Source organism: Grus americana, chromosome 11 (genome assembly GCF_028858705.1).
Source record: "Grus americana isolate bGruAme1 chromosome 11, bGruAme1.mat, whole genome shotgun sequence".
NCBI classification, from domain to species: Eukaryota; Metazoa; Chordata; class Aves; order Gruiformes; family Gruidae; genus Grus; species Grus americana.
In genome coordinates, this window is record NC_072862.1 from 18,554,216 (window position 1) to 18,572,236 (window position 18,021).

Consider the following 18,021-nt stretch of genomic DNA (forward strand, 5'->3'; position numbering starts at 1 on the left):
CATTTCTCATCACTGCATTTCAAAAGGAGTTTGAAACATCTATTTTATGTCTGATCTGTTACAATATGTACAACGTCACATAAACAGACGCCACGGTTTGAATATATTATTTGCTACACGCCATTAGAAATCGACTCCGCGGCAATATATCAATATTATACGTATTTATGGCTTCGGCAAGAAGCCATCGTGCCCCGAGAGCTTTTGCCACCTCCAGTGCCCTAGCAGCTGGGTTGCCAGCCACGACATGTTCTCCTGAGTCTCCCAAAACGACGGACAGGGGGCAAAACCCAGAGATGCCCCAACACCCAGTGAGCACCAGTGGCACCACCCAACAGCTTTACTGGCGGCGGCTGCCGCGCTCCCGGCAAGTACCTGCCCTCTGCCGCGTCCCGGCTGGTGCTGGCTGAGGAGCCACCCCGCCCCTGGGCACAAGGACGATCGGGGGGTCCCTACCCGTGACGGGGTTCGGAGCTGCGGATGGAGCCGGGGACGTGACCTGGCACAGCAGCGATGCCTCGGCCAGGCAGCTCCCACGGATGCAGACACCCCCGTTCATCGCTCATCTCCATGGGAACGAGCCATCACCGCTAATGATGACTGCTTAAATGGCAGCGGCGATGACAAACGCAGGGCTGATCCGGCTAGCGGTGCGGGCAGCCCCTCCGGGATGCCGGATGGGGTTTCGCAGCTCCGGACAAGCTGGGTAGCCGCAGCTTTCCCCCACGGTGCTCCTCCTGGTACCCCCGGCACCGGCAGAGCTCCTGTAAGCCGCAGCACCCCAACAGCATCCCTGCACCCCGCATCCTGCCCCTCACACACCCGATCAAGAATATATTGCACCGAGATCCCAACACATCCTTTTAAATTTTCCAGGGGCACTCATCCATGTTAAGTCTGGAAAAGCCAGCAAAATATTTCTATCAACACACCGTGATTACTACTAATAATGAATATAAATGCCAGCCCCCGGCTCACGGCTGAGAAACTCCAGGGCCATGCAAAAGGGCCTTTTTCCTTCTTAAATATCTCAGCCTTTCCTGAAATGCAGCAATTTAATGCCAGGGAGGGAGACGGTGTGTTCTCCAGCCACGTTCTTGCTTTTATAGCAGCCCAGGTTATAAATAACAATCAGCCTCTCCCGCCAGCCTGCTCCCCTATCCCCCCTCGCTTTTTTTAATCTTTGCCAAAGGTACTGTTTAGAGATCTTTCTAGACCATTTATTTTTAAATTACCAGCCAGAGGAGAGAAGGAGGGAGAAAAAAAAAAAGAAAAAAGAAAAAAGGCAAAAGAAAGAAACTTCTGGGGCTGATAGCTTATCGGGAGGAAATCCAAATGTCACATTAGTTGAGAAAGTTGGAAGATTAAATTTTCCAACACCCTTCATCTGCTGCTGACATTTAGGGGCGCTTTTTTTCCCTCCTCCCTCTCCTCGCTGCATCTCCGGAGCGGGGTGAGCAGCAAGCGGGGCGAGCAGCAAGTGGGCAGCCCCTGCCCGCGGCTGGGACCGGCACTGCGCCCCCCCTGCCCCGGAGGCTGGCACAGAGCCCCCCCCCAGCCCCTTCCCTCTCACCCCTCCCCGGGGACCTCGAGCAGGCGGGTGGGTGCCGGAGGGCTGAGCTTGGGGTGAGGAGTACCCTCACGGAGCTGTGCTGCTTTCCACCCGAGAACGGCCCGTCCCAAGGGATTTTGGCCTCGGTTGTGACTTAAGCATCGTCCCCTGCTGTAAAGGCGGTACTAAGGATGGAAAATCACTTTATTTCTGCGTTGTTCTGCCTGTGACGCCCAACTGAGAGCGTCTGCTGATTTGAACACTTCTCCCCCGATAAACCCCATAGCCCTTGCTAGCAGGGAAAGGTGAAAACTTCGCTTCTGCAAACATTTTGGGAGCCTTCGGGACCCCCAGGAAAATTTTCTGATGTCCCCATTTGTTAGAAACCACTAGGAAATCCAAAATCCGTTTAGGAAGATAGTGGAGCCGAGGTGCAAGCAAAATGAATAGGAAGCTCATTTCTTTCTCGCCGTAGTTAAAGCCGACGTAAGGCTTGTGAATAAGCCCCAGTTACGGTGAATAGGCATTGTCCATCAGAACTATTTCAGCTAGATCAGCTAGAACATTTCAGCTAGATCCTGCTCAATTTAAATATAAAAATTGAAGCTAAATAAAGAAAAGATGGAAAGAGCGCTATTTAGTTCCATTCAGACCTTCGGGTATCATCTCCCTCCTTTTTTTATTTCAGTATCACCTCCTTTTGTCTCCATTATTTTTGCTGGAATTAAATTTGCTGGGATTTCATCGGGAAGCAGCAACAGCACCGACAGGGAAGCACCCCCGCCAACCCCACAAACCTTGGCAAGAGGACAACTCCAATTTTCCTTGCTATAGTCGCTGTGGCCAATTTGCAGGGCTGTTCCTCCCCCATGACACGCCGCCTCCCTCGGGGAAGGGCTGGGGACCAGGGAGCCCAGCCCCATGGTCACCAGGAGCACCGTGCCAGCTCCCCCGTCCCCTGCGCCGTGGCGGTGACAGCAAAAGCCCTGCCCAGGCTGATGGAGGCACCAGTCCTGCTCCTCGCCGCTCTGGCAGGGAGCTGCCCTCCTCCCTGGGTTGTGTCCTCCAGCCTCGACCGCCAGCCAGTTTTTCCTCCGCTTCTATCCAAAATCCACCTCTAATGTATTTTAAGCCCATTAGCTCCATCCTCTCCGGAGTGGCCACGGTGAGCAGCATCCTCCCCTCCCTCCTTTGGCAGCTTCCCCCGGGCTGGGGAGGGACAGGAGACATCCCGGGCTCCGACCGAGCGGAGCGCTGAGCAGGGAGACCTGCTGGGGGAAGCAAGCGCCCTCCCCGTGGGTCACAGCATCTGCCCCACCTCTCCGTCCCACCTCCCAGACTCTCCGTGGCTCCGGGTTCCCCTGCCATGGAGCCCTCCTGCTGTCACCGCCTGGGGATGATGGCACTGGCGGTTTGTCACTAACTCCGCTTTGAAGGCATCCGTCCTCCATGCCAGCCTGCCCCCGACTCCGCTCTGGGGCGTCACCTCCCAGGCAGGATGAGAGGAGAGCTGGAGCTGGGTGCAGGGCACGTCGCCTGAGCTGGCGGGACCCTGTCAAGCCCAGATCCTCCCATCCCCTCTGCACGGGGCCTTCTGAAGGCCCGTGAGGTCACCCGAGCGTTACTTTTGGATGAGGCCACGTGGTTTGCAAGCATTTTGCTGTCGACGTCACGTGCTGCCGCTCCTCCCCTCCCGCTGCGGTACCCGTCCCCTGATGGCACATCCGCTGCCATCTCTGCTTCGGGGCAAGGACCGTGCCTGGGGCACCAGCACTGGCTGGGGCTGCCCCAAACCCCCCAGCCCGCTCTGCTCGGGGCTCCCGGCCACGGCCGAAGACACCACAACGCACCCGCTCCCCAACGGCACCGTGCCGAGAGCGTCACCGACCCGGCGAGCCCCTATTTCGGAAGGATCCCACGGCATGGCACAACGCAGGAGCCGGGTGACCCGTCACCTGCCAGCAAAGCAGGGTGCCGCAGGGCAGCGGGCATTGCCGGGGGAGTGCCCTGCGCCCACGGCGCGGCACCTCAGTGCTGTCACCATCACCACGCAGAGGAGCCGGCAAACGCCAGCCCCCTCGGGAGTGCCGGGAGAGCGGAGCTGCCGGCTCCGTATTTAAAGCACTGATTGCCAAAAATCACAGGACGGCTGTGCTGGGAGGGGGGCAGAGAATTAGATTCAGTCTCTAATTAAAGGTTTGATCTTCATTTGAATTTCAGATGCCAGCTTTAATTTTAGAAACTTTTGCAGGCAGTGGAGCGACCTGCCCACCTGCCTGCTGCTGCGGGGCCTGGTGCCGGCGGACAGATGCCACCGCAGCTTGGCTGGGGGGGGATGGCTGCGCGTCGGGCACTCGCTGCCCACCGCAGAGCCTCGTTACAGCAAGCGGCTGTAGCAAACGCTGGGCCATGTTCCCCTCAGCACGGTGCTGGGACAGCCCCGGCGAGGGGCTCAGCACCAGGACGGTGCGGTGACCATGCTGGTGGTGCAGCAGGGATGCTACTCACGTATTCAGTGTCGGCCTTGGAGTCGTAGTACTCGATGTCTTCCTCCTGCAGAGAAAAGGAAAAGCTGAGTTAGCACCGGGACGGGGATGGCAGAGGGGTCCCCATCACCGCCCTCCCTCCCCCTTCCTCATCCCCTCGGCACCTCCACCACCTCGCTGGGGACCAAACCCTGCCCACCCCGTGCTGTCCCTGGGACACGGCCAGGACCCCGCATCCCCCTTGTCTGCCCTCCAAGGACCGGCCACTGCCTGCCACGCTTCCCTCCGCTCACGGCTGCCACGGAGCTGCAGCAGCGCAAGGCAACATCCAGCCTCTGCCGCAGCCAACCAGCCACGTGACGGTGCCACCGGTGTGACCGCAGCCTCTGCACTGCCACGGGGTGCGAGGCTGCACCGTGTCCCCGCACCCGGGATGCCTCGGTCCTGCTGCGAGCATCGGGAGCCGCAGGAGAGCCAGGCACGGGCAGCGTGGCAGGCAGCCGCCCCGCAGCCGGCAGAGCTCCCCTCCCTGCGTGGCAGAAACAGGGAGAAGAGCGTTCTGGCTTCTGCAGAGGAGCACGTCATTAATTTGGGGTATTTAGAGCCTACTTAGGCAGAAAGGTCTGCTCAGACTCCTCTTCCCCACGCATCAGGACGCAAGGCAGCTGATAAAATTCCTACAGAGGCAATTCGGAGAGCAGCAATGCTGTCACAACAGCGTTTCGTGTGCCATCAGAAGGGGTAATTAAAGGGCACTCGGAGACTCTTCTCTGCGTGCAGGGACGTGAGCACGATGCAGGCGCACCGGCAGCCGTCACGGCGCTAACATGTCTGCCACTCAATCAGCCGTCAGCAGCCGCCGCGCAAACCAGCCTTCCTCCCCGCACGCGCAGGCAGCGCTTTGGGATGATTATTGCCGTTATTATTTAATGAAGAAAGCGATCTGGGCCCGGAACAGAAACCCAACCAAAATCTTAATGGTGCTGACTGCATCCTTGTCCTCCCCACTCCTGCTCTGCTGCTGCCCCTCTGCTTGTGCCGGGGCCGGTGGCACCACGACACCCAGTCCAGCCGTGGGCTCCTGCTGTGGCCGGTGGGACCGGGACACCCAGCCAAGTCCAGCCCTGGGCTCGTACTGGGGCCGGTGGCACCGGGACACCCAGCCCAGTCCAGCTGTGGGCTTGTACTGGGGCCAGTGGCACCGGGACACCCAGCCAAGTCCAGCCCTGGGCTTGTACTGGGGCCGGTGGTATGACACCCAGCCCAGTCCAGCCGTGGGCTCATACTGGGGCCGGTGGCACCACGACACCCAGTCCAGCCGTGGGCTCCTGCTGTGGCCGGTGGCACTGGGACACCCAGCCCAGCCTGACCACGGAGTCGTGCCAAGGAAGAGGACCGGCAGGACTGAGCAGGTCCCCAGGGAGCTGGCACTGCTCGCTCCACCGTGCCGGCCCCACCAGGAGCTGGCAGCCACTAACCCCTCGCCGGCGGTATCCTCTCGCCACGAACCTGCTCCCTAGAGCCGTTTGCTGCCGCCCCCCAGGCCGTTAAGACCACCAAGAGGTGGAAAAGCCCCTGGAGTGGGGATGCTGCTCTCTTGGGGACACCGGTGGCCGGGGGAGCCCGGCAGGCAGCGTGGCCAATGTCCTCCCGGGATAGGGATTGCAAAGGGCAGTTTGAGCATCCTCCTGGGCAGAGGGGCTGGTCCCTCCCGCGGGCTCTGCGACTCGAATCGCGGTGATAAGGCAGCACCAAGAGGCGGAAGTGGAAAAAAAAAAAAAATCGACGCAGCATCTTCCAATTTCTGCTATTAAAAAGCCTAGTCATTAAGGGAATGTACTTATTAATTATCTGTGATTTGTTGTGAAATGCTGAGGGGTTTACAACAACAAGAAAAGGGAAAAAAAAATTAATTTCTCTTTGGATACCCGCCCCACGCCACTCCTGGCCCCACGCACCCCCCTGCCCCTCGCCGGCGCTGCCGTCTCCCTGGGTCCGTGGCCATCTGCACTTCCTAATTAAAGGAACCCCCAGGAGACCCGTAACACAAACGAGCTAATTTCATGTTTAATGATCTTTAATCAGAAGTGAGTGTGACTAACAACAGCCATCCAGAAGGTGCTTTGTTATTCATTTTATCTTCCACCGGCTCTTCCAAAAAGCTCAAATCCTCTCTGACGTACCATGGCCCCGCTCCTGCGGTGGGGAAGAGGGTGGCGAGGTGGTGATCGGGGAGGAGAGCTGGTCCCCTGGCCCTGCTTTCACCAGCCCCAGCGCTCCCACGGCACGGCACGGCACGGGGAGCAGACCTCCTGGAACAACAGCTCTGCCACCAGTTTTTCCCCTAGGGATCACAGAGCCCTTGCCACGGAATTTTTCAAGCCCTGACGACCCCAGGAACAGCCGAGCGAGATCCCGGACCTGCTCCACGCTGCGGCTGACGTTTGCACACGTGAGAGGGCACGTGCGGGATGGCCAGTGTCACCGCAGCCCTGGTCCCAGGACGTGCCCTGCTGCCAAGCTCTGCTCTCCTGGCCACGATCCCGCTGATGCTGCTTGTGGGGAGTGAGGGAGCCTGCGGGAGCTGCAGGGCGTCTGCGTCCCTGGCATCCAGAGGCTGGTGGAGCCAGTGACTGTTTATTCCAGGAAGGAGAGACAGAGCCCTCGGAGACCCTCTAGGCAGATGCCGGGGGTCTCCCAGGAGGCAGCATGGGACCCTACCATTTCCTCTCCCTAATATTTGTTTTTTAAACCACGCTTGCCTTCTTCACGTAATCCTCTCTTCCTCCTCCTCTGGTCCACGTTAAAGCCAGCACCCGGGCTGTGTAAATAGCACTGATATTTCTAGAGCCTTTCAGAATAAATACCAATAAAGAAAACAAGGGGGTGAAGATGTTGAGGGATTTCAGGGCAAAACATTGCCCCCGTATCTTGCAAAAGAGCCTGTAAAAAGCACTTGTTGAAAGGGAGGCTGCTGCTCCTCAATGATGTGTCAACTGCTGCCCATTTTCTCGCACCATAATTGCCAAACAGCATCTGCGTAATCGCACTGCAAGCGCCGTGATCGCGCTGCAAGCGCCGTGTCGCTAGCGGATAAGTACGGGGTTATTTCAGTCTCCTAAAGCCTCAGTGCAAGTGAGGGGGAAACAGCTTTGGGAGCTCAGTGCACCGGCTGACTAATCTGCAAACCCTGCCGAAGCCATCGTCCAGGCTTCTTCGGCAAAGCCACCGAGCAATCACCGTGCCTGCACCAAACCCTTGCGGTTTGGCGTCACCAGGCAGCCCCCGGCCAGGGCTTGTCCCAGGTGGGACCTCCTGGATGGGGCTCTGGGGATGCTGCGTGCCAGAGTCTCCCCGGGGATCCCGCGACCTGTTTGTCCTCCTCGAGCCCTCCTTAACAGCCCCGTGCTCCGCTCTTTTGCCGATTTTACACCAAAATGCCAAGCAAAAAGCTAATTAATGAAACGAGGCTGTGAGCTTCTGGAGAGCTGCAAGCCGGAGCCTCGCCAGCAGCTCGGGGAGGACCCTGCTTCGGCACGGGCGCTCCTGGCCACGTGCTGGCAGACCAGGTTTGAGCCAAAGCCCACGACAAGGAGAGGCACGGGGAACCTTGGCTGCACAGTGAGGGGCACTCCTCCCCGCCACCCCCCGCACAGCCTTCTCCAAGAGCATTCACATAGGTCTTTTTTCGCCTAAAATAATTACAGCAACTAAAAATCACGTTAGAAAGGTCAGTGCCCTGCTACCTCGCTGCAGCCCGGCGACGCCAGGACGGAGGGGTGCTGGCCCAAACCTCTGAGTCACTGGTCTAATGAGGTGGCAATCAAACCACGTCATGCACGCAGCTGCCACCGTCCTGGAAAAGCCTCGGAAGGAGCTGCGGGTGGCACATCAGCTCCTTGCTCCAGCCCGTCCAGCCAGAGCACGCGGCTGGCAGGGACACGGCTCGCTCTCCCCCTATAGCTTTTCTATACGATCACCCAAGCTGGCTAATCCTTCTCCTGTGGGTCTGTTGTCCTCTGCAGAATTGCTCGCTGTGGTCTTGTAAGGGTCACCCTGCTGATCTCATGCCCTGGGGATGCTGCGGCTCCTCAGGGCAATTTTGCAGGTAGCTCCCGCTGCACCGCATTGATTTTGGTCCATCTCAGCCCTCTCCGGCTGCAGGTTTCATTTCTCCGAGCGGCACGGGTGACCCCTGCAGTCAAAAAATCTCTTTCAAGATTTAATTGGCTCTGGAAGAGCCAAATCCTGCGGCAGTTTGCCTTCCAGGCAGTTAGGAGGAACTCGGACAGGGGTGGGGAAGACGAGCTGGATCCCAGGCCAGTACCGCGGAACGGAGCCGGTGGCAGGGCCGGCAGTCCAGCCCACAGCCGATGCGGGGTCCAGCCAGGGGACCGGGATCTGTGCCTGCTCAGACCCACGGGCACTTCAGCAGGCGGGGAGAGCAAAGAGGAGCCAGCATGCCCGCACAGCCTCGGCGGCTCTGCTCACCAGCACCTCTTTCCTCTGCCATCAGCACTTACAGTGGGGAGCAAATATTCAGGGAGTTCTTCACGTCCCCGAACCATTAAGCACACAGAAACAGCAACAGATTTTCAGAGAATCGCAGAATCACAGAATGGTTTGGGTTGGAAGGGACCTCCCAGCCCATCCAGTCCCACCCCTGCCATGGGCAGGGACACCCTCCACTAGCCCAGGTTGCCCAAAGCCCCATCCAGCCTGGCCTTGAACGCTGCCAGGGATGGGGCAGCCACAGCTTCTCTGGGCATCTTCCTTACAGTTCCGCCTTTGGTATGGACGATAGCCTGCAGCGCGTCACGCAGCACCCGCAGCCTCGCGTCTGCGTTACGGCCGGGTGGCAGCAGGGGACGAGCAGGGGGACACAGCGCATCCCCACCCTGCCAAGCCCCCCCCGGGTCGGGAGGAGCGGGATGGGACCGGCCGATGGCCGTGCCTAGGGATGGGTCCATGCCGACCAGTCTGTCCCAGTTGGCACCTGGGGCTGGAGGTCTCAGTCGGGTGAGGGCTCACCCCAAGGTCTCCCAGCCCTGCCAGAGGCACGGCAGCCTTCTCCCGCAGCGGCTGCGTAACAAGGCACAGAGAGCGTTTCTGCACCAGCGGCCCCGGGCGGTGCGAGGGCCAAAGCCAGGAACAGGCTCCCAAAGGGACCGGATGAATTCCTGGGTGAAATTCCCAGCTGCAATCACAGCCACGCCTGGCTCTGGGCATCAGGATAAACACCGGCAGCGACTGGTAGGGGCTGAACTTTTTATTTCTACTGGGCTACCCTTGTCCCTACACATCAGGAGGAATCCTTCCCCAGTCCCCAGGAAGAGGAAACCATTCAGGGTTAGCCCCAGCCACCACGGGCTGTCAGATGGACCCAGGACCAGCCTGGTGGGGACCATGGCTCTCCCACAGCCCTCGCCATGCGTGTCCCCTCGCATCCTGCGTCCCCTCGCATTCTATCCAGCAGCAGAGGCCGTACGCGTTATCCAGGGCAGGTGGAAACAGTCATCATAATCTGCCTTGGCATCTTTTTTTTTAAAAAAAGCAATTTCCTCCCTCTGCCTCTCTGACAGAGCTGGGGAAATATTTAAGTGACCCGTCAACAGTTTTTTCATCTCCCCAAGAAGATGTTTTATCTGATCACGCCTCACCAGCTATTCTTCTTTACATGGCATCTCCTGTCCGCTCCCCCTCCTTCGAGGCTGCCTTGAACGAGACGCAGCCACCTCTCCCTGCCAGACATGGGATGGGATGGGATGGGAAGGGATGGGATGGGAAGGGACAGGCAGGGATGGGATGGGAAGGAACAGGAAGGGATGGGATGGGATGGGAAGGAGCAGGAAGGGATGGGATGGGAAGGGATAGGAGGAACAGGAAGGGATGGGATGGGAAGGAATGGGACAAGACAGCAGCACGAAGAGGAAAGCCAGCAACCCCCGCACCGAACCATCGCTGCCTTGCAGAGCTGGGGGAGAGGGGAGCCCCCTCCAGCCCCATCCTTGGCTTTTAGGAGGGAACGGCACCAACACGGGGGTTTTGTGAATGATTTTCTTGTTCTGCTTTTCGGCCAGAACAGCTCTACAGCAAGGTTGGTGCTTTAACACAGTAATTCTCCGAGCGTAATGAAAGCTGACATTATATCAAACACAATAAAGACTCTCAGTTGATGGAGATCATTCCTGAACACACAAACCCATTAAACTGAAAAAAAAAAATATCAATTCTACACACTCGCCAGCCAAAAGAAAATGTGATTTGTTATCTAAAAGGGGGTTATAAACACAGCTTCAATGCACTTTCTGTGCTGTAATGAAAACTGGGTTTGAAATGGCAAGACGACTGCAAATTAGAGTATTTGATTTTATTTTCTAACTTTTTAGGTAAACCTTCTACAAGGGCAAGTGCAAGGTTACGGCGACGATCTTTCTGTTCTTGGCCGATAAGTAGGATCTGTAATTAAAGGAGGAGAAAAAAGAAAGGGGGATAAGGAGCTGGCGTTCGCCCTTCTAACGCTGCTTTGAACACAAAGCCCTGCCTGCATCGCCGCGGCAAACCCACAGGAACAGCCACCAGCGCCCACGCGCGACACAGCACAGCCGCCGCTCCCACCGCAGGCATGCGCCAGGCGCACCGCGGCAGCGCCGGACGGAGCAGCGGGTCGGCAGGGCCCCGCGCCCAGAGGGATGCTGCATCTGGGGCCGTACGGCTGCAGAGGGGCATCCGGCTGTGCCGCCGCGTTCCTCCCGCTTTATCCCTCACCTTCCTCGGGCGGCCGGGAGCTAAATCTCTGTTATTCCTCCTGTCCTTCTCCATTTGGCAAACAGCGATCCGGTTTTCCCCAGAGTTTTGTTTCTAATGGAGCTTGAAATTATCTGGGCTCTGTTATTTACTTGTGTGTTTGCAGGCGGGGGGTTAAGGATGGGGGCAGCGGCGTGGGGCTGCCCGTGCTCCCTCTGCCACCTCCGCGCATGCCACCGCACCCCAAAGCCACCCGTGCTGCGCCCAGCAGTTAAACTCTGTCCCCAGCAGCTCTTACAGCCCCAGCTCAATGTATAGCTACTTTTTTTTTTTTTTTTCCAAGGAGAAAGAGCCTGCTGGGCTCTGACCCTTCAAACACCCCTATCCTCTCCCAAAAGGTGGGGAGAGGTGGGAGGCAGGGGGGCAGCAGGAGGAGGAAGAGGGGAGCTTCCCAGTGTAGCAATGGAAAATGCAGTGAGGAAGAAGAACTGGGAGAAAAACAACAGTAATAAACATTTTATGAAGCAGAAAATGGCTTATAAAGAAGTCAACTTTTAAAGGCAATTTATATAATCCTGCCAAGTGCACATAAATGTGGGGATGGCTCTCCGCAGCGTCGGAGTGTCCCTTAAAGGGACAAATAGCTCCGGCCGCCCCAGCAGACCGACACGCAGTGATGCCGATGCCCTGGGATGCGTTTCACGGCTGGTGGCGCAGACCCGCGCCTCTGACAGCGTCCCCTGCTCCCACGCACCGTGGGGGTGCGGGACGGACACCCAAGCCCCTGCTGAGGGTGCTGGGCTGAGGCTGAAGAGGTGGAAAAGAACCTAAGGCACTGGAAAACCCTGGAGGAAAGTGGAGCATGCGGGTGGAGAGGAGATGGGAGAACACGGAGCCGGCTGGGATACCTGATGGGCAGCGAGGATTGATACAGAGGATGGCCGCAAAAAACTCCACAGGACCTTCCAGCATTTTTTATAGGTACATTTTGCAGGTGTCTCGCCTGAGCAGGGCGGCAAACGGAGGACGGAAACCTGGTAAACAGTATTGCAGCCTGGCACCTCCATCTGCTGCTGGGGATGGTCTGTTCGTGGGCTCAGCACCGCTGCCACGGCCAGGGGACACGGCTGGGGACACCCAGAGCAGGGGGACAGCCCTGACGTGCCCTGAGGGACAGACGCCCGTGGCTCTGTGCAGAGCTGAACCCCTGCAGAGCCCTGGCTGCAAGCCTGGAGGCCAGAAGCTTCTCACTGGGAACACTGGTTGGCCGGGCCACTGCAAACTGGGAGCTTTTTGCGGTATTTTATTGCAGCAGTGCCGGGCGGTCGCAGTGCCCCGTGGTGGGAGCTCCGCCAGCCTTCGCTGGTGGGTGGACGTGCATCCCTGAGGGACCCTTGCTGTGCAGGCGGGGAAGGACAGAGCCTCTCCCCCCTCCAAAATCACCGGGGGTGATACAACGGCCCTGAACTGCAGCCTGCCTGCCGTCCCGCCATCCCTGCCACCCAGCCCCGGGGCGAAACAAGCTGGAGGGACAACATGAGGGGTGCCCTGGTGCCATTGCATGGGGAACCCCAGGGCTAAGACTGCTTTCGGCCAAGGGAAGTGCTCCGGTGTACAGGGGAGCTCTGGGGACACGCGGGGCCACGGCCCCAGCTTGGCCTGGCCGGGAGGTGGGGGGGAGCCTGAGGGTGGGCGAGGACAAGGAGCGGGGATGGGGCAGGACAGTGTGGGGCAAGGGGACCGTTTTGGGAAGGGGGAAGCATTTTGCAAAGCCCCTCCCGAGGTGGGAAACGGAACTCAACCCCTTTGGGAAGGCCAGCACAGCCAGTGTGTGGCTGGGAAAGGCAAAAAAAAGGGGAGAAAAAGGGAAAAAAAGAAACTTTCCTTGTAAAGATGTATCGTGAGCGATTGCTGGCAGCAGCCTCCCAGCCGCTCGGGCTCCTGCTCCTGTTTCATTTTCCCCCGGACTTCCATAGCAACCCATCTGCAGCGAGGTTTAATGGGGCTGCCATTAGCACTAATGCAGCGCAAACACTCAGCATCTGCCAGCGCGCCTTCGGATGGAAACACAAAAATAACCGCGCTCGCTGCAATCCGTCATCGACTCCGGCGTGAAGTTAGGACGCGACGCACCGGGAGAGGAGGGGAGAGCTGTGGCCAGAAGGAACGAGCCGCTCGCTGGGAAAGGAGGAGAGGAGCTGCTGGGGATGCTGCGCTGTCGCCTTCCCTGCCCGCTGCCCGTGCCAGCACCGGCAACAAGGTGAGGGCAGCAGCAGAGCCGGTGTCGCCGGTGCTGGCACGCGGGTCTGACCGTGCCCTGCCATTTTACAGACAAAGGACAGCAAAAGGACGTTCAACCCCGGCACTGAGAGCCATGTCCGGCAGCCCTTCCATCCCTCTGCTCTGCCCGGGAACTGGGGCTGACGTAGGGCAGGCAGGGCCGGGGCAGGCAGGGCCAGGGCAGGCAGGGCCGGGGCAGGCAGGGCCGGGGCAGGCAGGGCTGGGGCAGGCAGGGCTTGGAAGGGCTGCCTGCTGAGGGGGGAGCAGCCAGCCAGCGCCCCGGGTGCTGTGCACAGAGCCGGGCCAGTCCATCAAGTGTCCCAGCCAGGTCTGGGCTGTCCTGATAAAGCCGCGGCGAGCTCTGCCGTGACGCATCGCTGCACATTGTTTCTGGGTGACTCGCTCCTAATTACCTTGATTAAGTGGTTGCAAACAGTGCTATTAAAAATATTTTTTCTAGGAAAGTGGATTTCTGAAAGGTTTGTGCCGTGAATGGGAAAACGAGCCAAGAGCTCCCCAGCGCTACAGCCTTTCCCGACGTGTTTTGGATCCCAACTGTTAGCCCCTCACAGCTCAAGGCAGCCGGGTCTGGATGGACAGGGAGCTCCTTGGGGTGCGGAGGGGCCCTGCGGCAGGAGCCCCCGCAGCGTGGCCCAGGGGACGAACAGAAGCACCGAGGGCTGCGGCAAAACACAGGGACCTTGCTCCAGCTCTGCCCGCCCTGCCCGTGCCCCGGCCAGAGGGCATCCACCCCTGGGTGCCAGCCCAGCACGGGGTGCAGGGGACTGCCACGATGCCCCTGGGGCGTCTCCTGGGGTGTCCCCTGGGGACACGGCCGGGCCGGGCCAGCGCCGCAGGCAGCGCGGAGGCAGGGCTTGCTTCAGGCACCAGCCCTAGCATCAGCCTGTGCCCACACCAAACCTTGTTATCCTCCTCACCCCCCTCCACCGGTCTGCCAGAAAGAGGTGACAGTAGTTTGGCAGCGTTCTCATGCAGAAAGGTCTCAGTGACTGCCAGTGACAACTGCCTGCCGGACAGGGACACCTCACCTCTCCTCGGCAAGGCTGCGTCCGCTCGTGAAGGGAAGGCCCTTGTGAGCTCAGCCTCCCCGGGTGCCTACAGGACGCAGCTCCCACAGGGACGGGAACCGGCCACGAGCGTCCACCCCACACCGCCCAGGTGGCAAACAAAAGGCAAGCAGCTTGACGCCTTGCCTCCTCTTCTGCTCCTCCTGCCTCCTCCCCTCCGCATCAAACCCGCCACCAACAGCAGGAGGGTCCGTGCGAGTGGGATGTGGCTCCAGGTCCTCATCCCCTCTCCTCCCTGAGCAGATCGCGGTTCCAGACAGAGGAATACCCCCCAAAACGCACCAGCAAGGCCGGGCAGCGGGGCCGTCCCCTCGGTGACTGCAGGGGGTTCCCTGGGGCCAGGCAGGATCTGGCCCGACCCGGAGGAAGGAGCTGGGTGGCTCAGGAGTATTTTTTTATTGTAGACTCCATTTACACTAGAAGGAAAACAATCTTTCCTTCCTTTTGTATTATTGTTATAATTTGAGATCATTTCCAGGCAGAATCCTTCAGGTTCCCGCTGAGTGCTATCACCGCCAGAATTACAAAGTCAAATGCAATCATTAAACCCACATCTTCCCTCTCCCAGCCCAGATTGCTCCTTCCCCCAGCAACAGCCCCCACCACAACCGCTGTCAGGTGCCGCAGACGAGCCGGCGCGTGACCGCAGGCGCTGCCGTCGCCCCGTGCCAGACCCCGCTTGGCACCAAACCCACCGGCTGGTGGAGGTTGGGGGGGGGGGGTAAGAGTCTCCCCGGCCCTCAAAGCCTCAGCGTTGAGCTGCCAGCTCGACCTTCACCTCCTGCCTTCTCCTTACAGCGTGCAACGGAAACGAGCTCAAAATCATTTCATTTGCCGTCGTTAGTGCTGGCAGGTGGTGGTGCCGGGGCCGCCAGCATGCCGAGCAGCATGGCATCGCCAGCGGTCGCTCACGAGGGAGCCGAGAACGTGGGCAAGGAGGGAAGGAAGAGCCGAGGAATGGGAGCGGGGATGGGACAAGGAACCGATTCCTGTGCCAGGAGTCATCCCCGAGGCTGGGGCCTCCACAGAGCTCGGCCCGCAGGGAGGGAAGGGGGTGGGAGCAGTCGGGGTGCGCGGAGCCTTACCCGAATGTTGTCCTGCCAGTGGTGAGCCTTCTGGAACTTCTCCGCCGCGTTGGCAAGTCTCTGCAAAGCAAGCGGGAGAGAAGTGAGCCCGGGTAAAGCGAGAGGAGCCGGGCACGGCCCATGTCAAGCCGGGACTGTGGATGCCACCCCAGCACCCGCCATCCCTCTGTTTTGGGGACCCTAATGCCTCTCCACCACGCAGGCGGGGGGGCAGGAGGCAAGCATGCAGGCAGCGATGCCTGGAGAAGGAGGTGCCCGGCACAGAAAGCCAGTGCTCCTCTGCTTGCTCTCGTGGCCGGTTCTCTCTCCTGGAGCCAGCCAGTGCCTCCAGAGGAACTGCTGCCACTGGACCTCAACCAGGGCTGAGCCACCACCGCTCGGCGGCTGCTGGCGTTACGGCTGGAGCGGGGCAGCCTCTCATTTGTGGCACAGGGCAAGGGCTGAACCTGGGTCCCCATGCCAACGGCCCCCAGGTCTCTGCAGGCCAGGGCAGCCCCTTCAAAAATGCTTCCAAAAAACCCTTGAAATGCCCCAGCGCTGGGGCCCAGAGCTGCACGGCTCTGCCCACCCGGATCGATCCCTTCACGTGCCCGTGCCCTCCACCCTGACGCACGGCCATGGCCACCAGCTCAGGGCACTGGGCCCACCTGCAACACGCCAGCGCTCCCAGGGAGCTGGTGAGCGGGAGAGGAACCAGCTGTGAGATGCAGCAGCTCTGCCTGCAACTGCTGCCTGCAACTGCTGCCTGCAGCGGGAGGCTCCGGGGCTGAGCTGCCCGGCCAGGGCTCACCCAAGGCTGGGACAAGCACAACCGTCTCCTGCTAAAGTGCAGGAGGCTTCAAAGGAGACAACAGCATCTCCATCCTGACGGCTCCGGAGGCAGCAGGCAGTACGGGCAGCTGCCTGGGGAGCTGCCTGCCAGGGCTGGACAACCTGAGTCACGCCAAAGTCCAGGTGGAGGCAGCATGGTGTCCTGAGCCGGCCCGCAGAGCCGAGGGCCACCCGGACCCTGGGGTGACGGGCACCCTTGCCTCTCACAGGGACGCAGGGTTTATCTCTGCAGCCTCGCAGCACCCGGCACAGCCCGCCTGCTCCCCACCAGCCATCGGCTTTACAAGGCTCCCAGGGACTGCATGCCGCAGAGGTCATCAAGTCCAACAGTTAACCCAGCACTGCCAAGTTCAGGACTAAACCACGTCTGTAAGTGCCACATCTACAGGTCTTTTAAATACCTCCAGGGATGGTGACTCAACCACTTCCCTTGGCAGCCCGTTCCTGTGCTTGACCACCCTTTCAGTGAAGAAATTTTTCCTAATAACCAATCTAAACTTCCCTAATGCTCCACTCCACGCAAGCAATGCCGGCAGCCAGAGCGTGGGCAGGGAGGGGAGCCCTGGCCGTCTCCAGACTCCAAATCGGCTGGGAGGAAGAGGAAGGGGCAAAGGCAGAACAGAGCATCCACGAGCCCGTCCCAGCAGCTGGCAGTCCTGGCACCGTCTGGGACCGCACATGCTTGGCATCGCTGTGCTCCTGCGGTCCCTGTCAAACGCCCAGCCCTGCTGTGGCCAGCACACGAGGGCACCGGGCAGGACCGTGCTCAGCTAACAGTGACAGCACAGGGCTTTAACAGAGATGACGAGAGCCATCTTAGCTGCTGCCAGCTCCTAAAAACCCCAGACCACTGCCTGGGGAGCACTGCAGAGACACTCCCAAGCCTCCCACGCCCAACCTGCACGCTGTGAACCACAAAGCCCAGAATCAAACAAGCTCAGCAAAGGGGCAGTATTCCAGCTCTGTCCCTGGGAATTTATTTCCCCAGGGCCTGGATATAGAAGCATGCGCGCAGGAGACGACGAACTCAGGAGAGGCAGGCAGGAACCCTGGGCACAGCCGCACGCGCTGCAGCCACCATCCCCGCTGTTACCAGTTCCACTGGCACTGCCATCAGCACACCGGGATGCAAAACCCCTCCGCGCTTCCAAGTGGATTCTCAGGGGAAAGGAAACCCCAAGGCTTCACAGTGTCTCCTCTCCATGCCCCTGCTGCCTGCGTGACAGTGGCAGCACCCATCCCTGGCAGCACCCATCCTCGGCAGCACCCATCCCCGGCAGCGTGGTGGGAGCAAGGTCACAACAGCGGGTGCTGGATTACGGGGAGCGCAGCAAAGCGCAGGTACTCGAAAGTAAGGTGATGAGCAGTGAAAAACATCATAAATCTGGCCATCCCCAGTCACAGAATGCAGCTTGTTCTTATCAGGTGCGGGGAAACACGTATCTGTCACCGCATAATCTCTGCACACACTGGTCGAAATTCTCCCTTTTAATCTTTTCTCTTTTTTTAATCTTGGTTTCCAAATCAAAGTGCTTGCATTCAACGGCCAGCATCCAAGAGGAAAGATCAGGTATCAGCTAAGCATTGAAGCAAAATACCTACCGCTCTGGTCGGTGGAGAGAAGACAAAGGGAGAGAACGCGTGGCTGGACAGAAAAGCCAACTAAAGTTCATTTTCTGGGCAGTTTTGGGGGGGACTCACCTGCGCAGCCCCAGCCCTGCCTCCCCAGAGACGCCTAGAAGAGCTGTGGCCCATATTCTGCACCTCATCCCCCCAAGCTTTTGTGCTCCCTTTATATATCGAAATGGCTGATTAAAGGCGAGCATTTATTCCGAGTTGCGTTTAAGGCAGCAGTGATGAAATATGCATTTTTCTATACTTGATAAGAGCGTGTTTGTTTATTATGGGCCAGGGTAAGATTTATGGACATCTTTAGCTATTCATCGCCTCAC

The 18,021-nt window shown here is 59.2% G+C and overlaps 1 protein-coding gene across 2 annotated transcripts in view; it reads right to left on the reverse strand.

Moving 5' to 3' along the window:
* CACNA2D2 (calcium voltage-gated channel auxiliary subunit alpha2delta 2) overlaps positions 1 to 18,021 on the reverse strand; it is a 224,074-nt gene that overhangs the window by 30,017 nt on the left and 176,036 nt on the right. For both annotated transcript variants that reach the window (XM_054838535.1, XM_054838536.1), the window contains exons 4-5: positions 15,239 to 15,298; positions 4,061 to 4,105 (exon numbers count right to left, since the gene is read on the reverse strand). In XM_054838535.1, the coding sequence (XP_054694510.1) occupies positions 4,061 to 4,105; positions 15,239 to 15,298 (105 nt within the window). The remainder of the gene's footprint in view (positions 1 to 4,060; positions 4,106 to 15,238; positions 15,299 to 18,021) is intronic.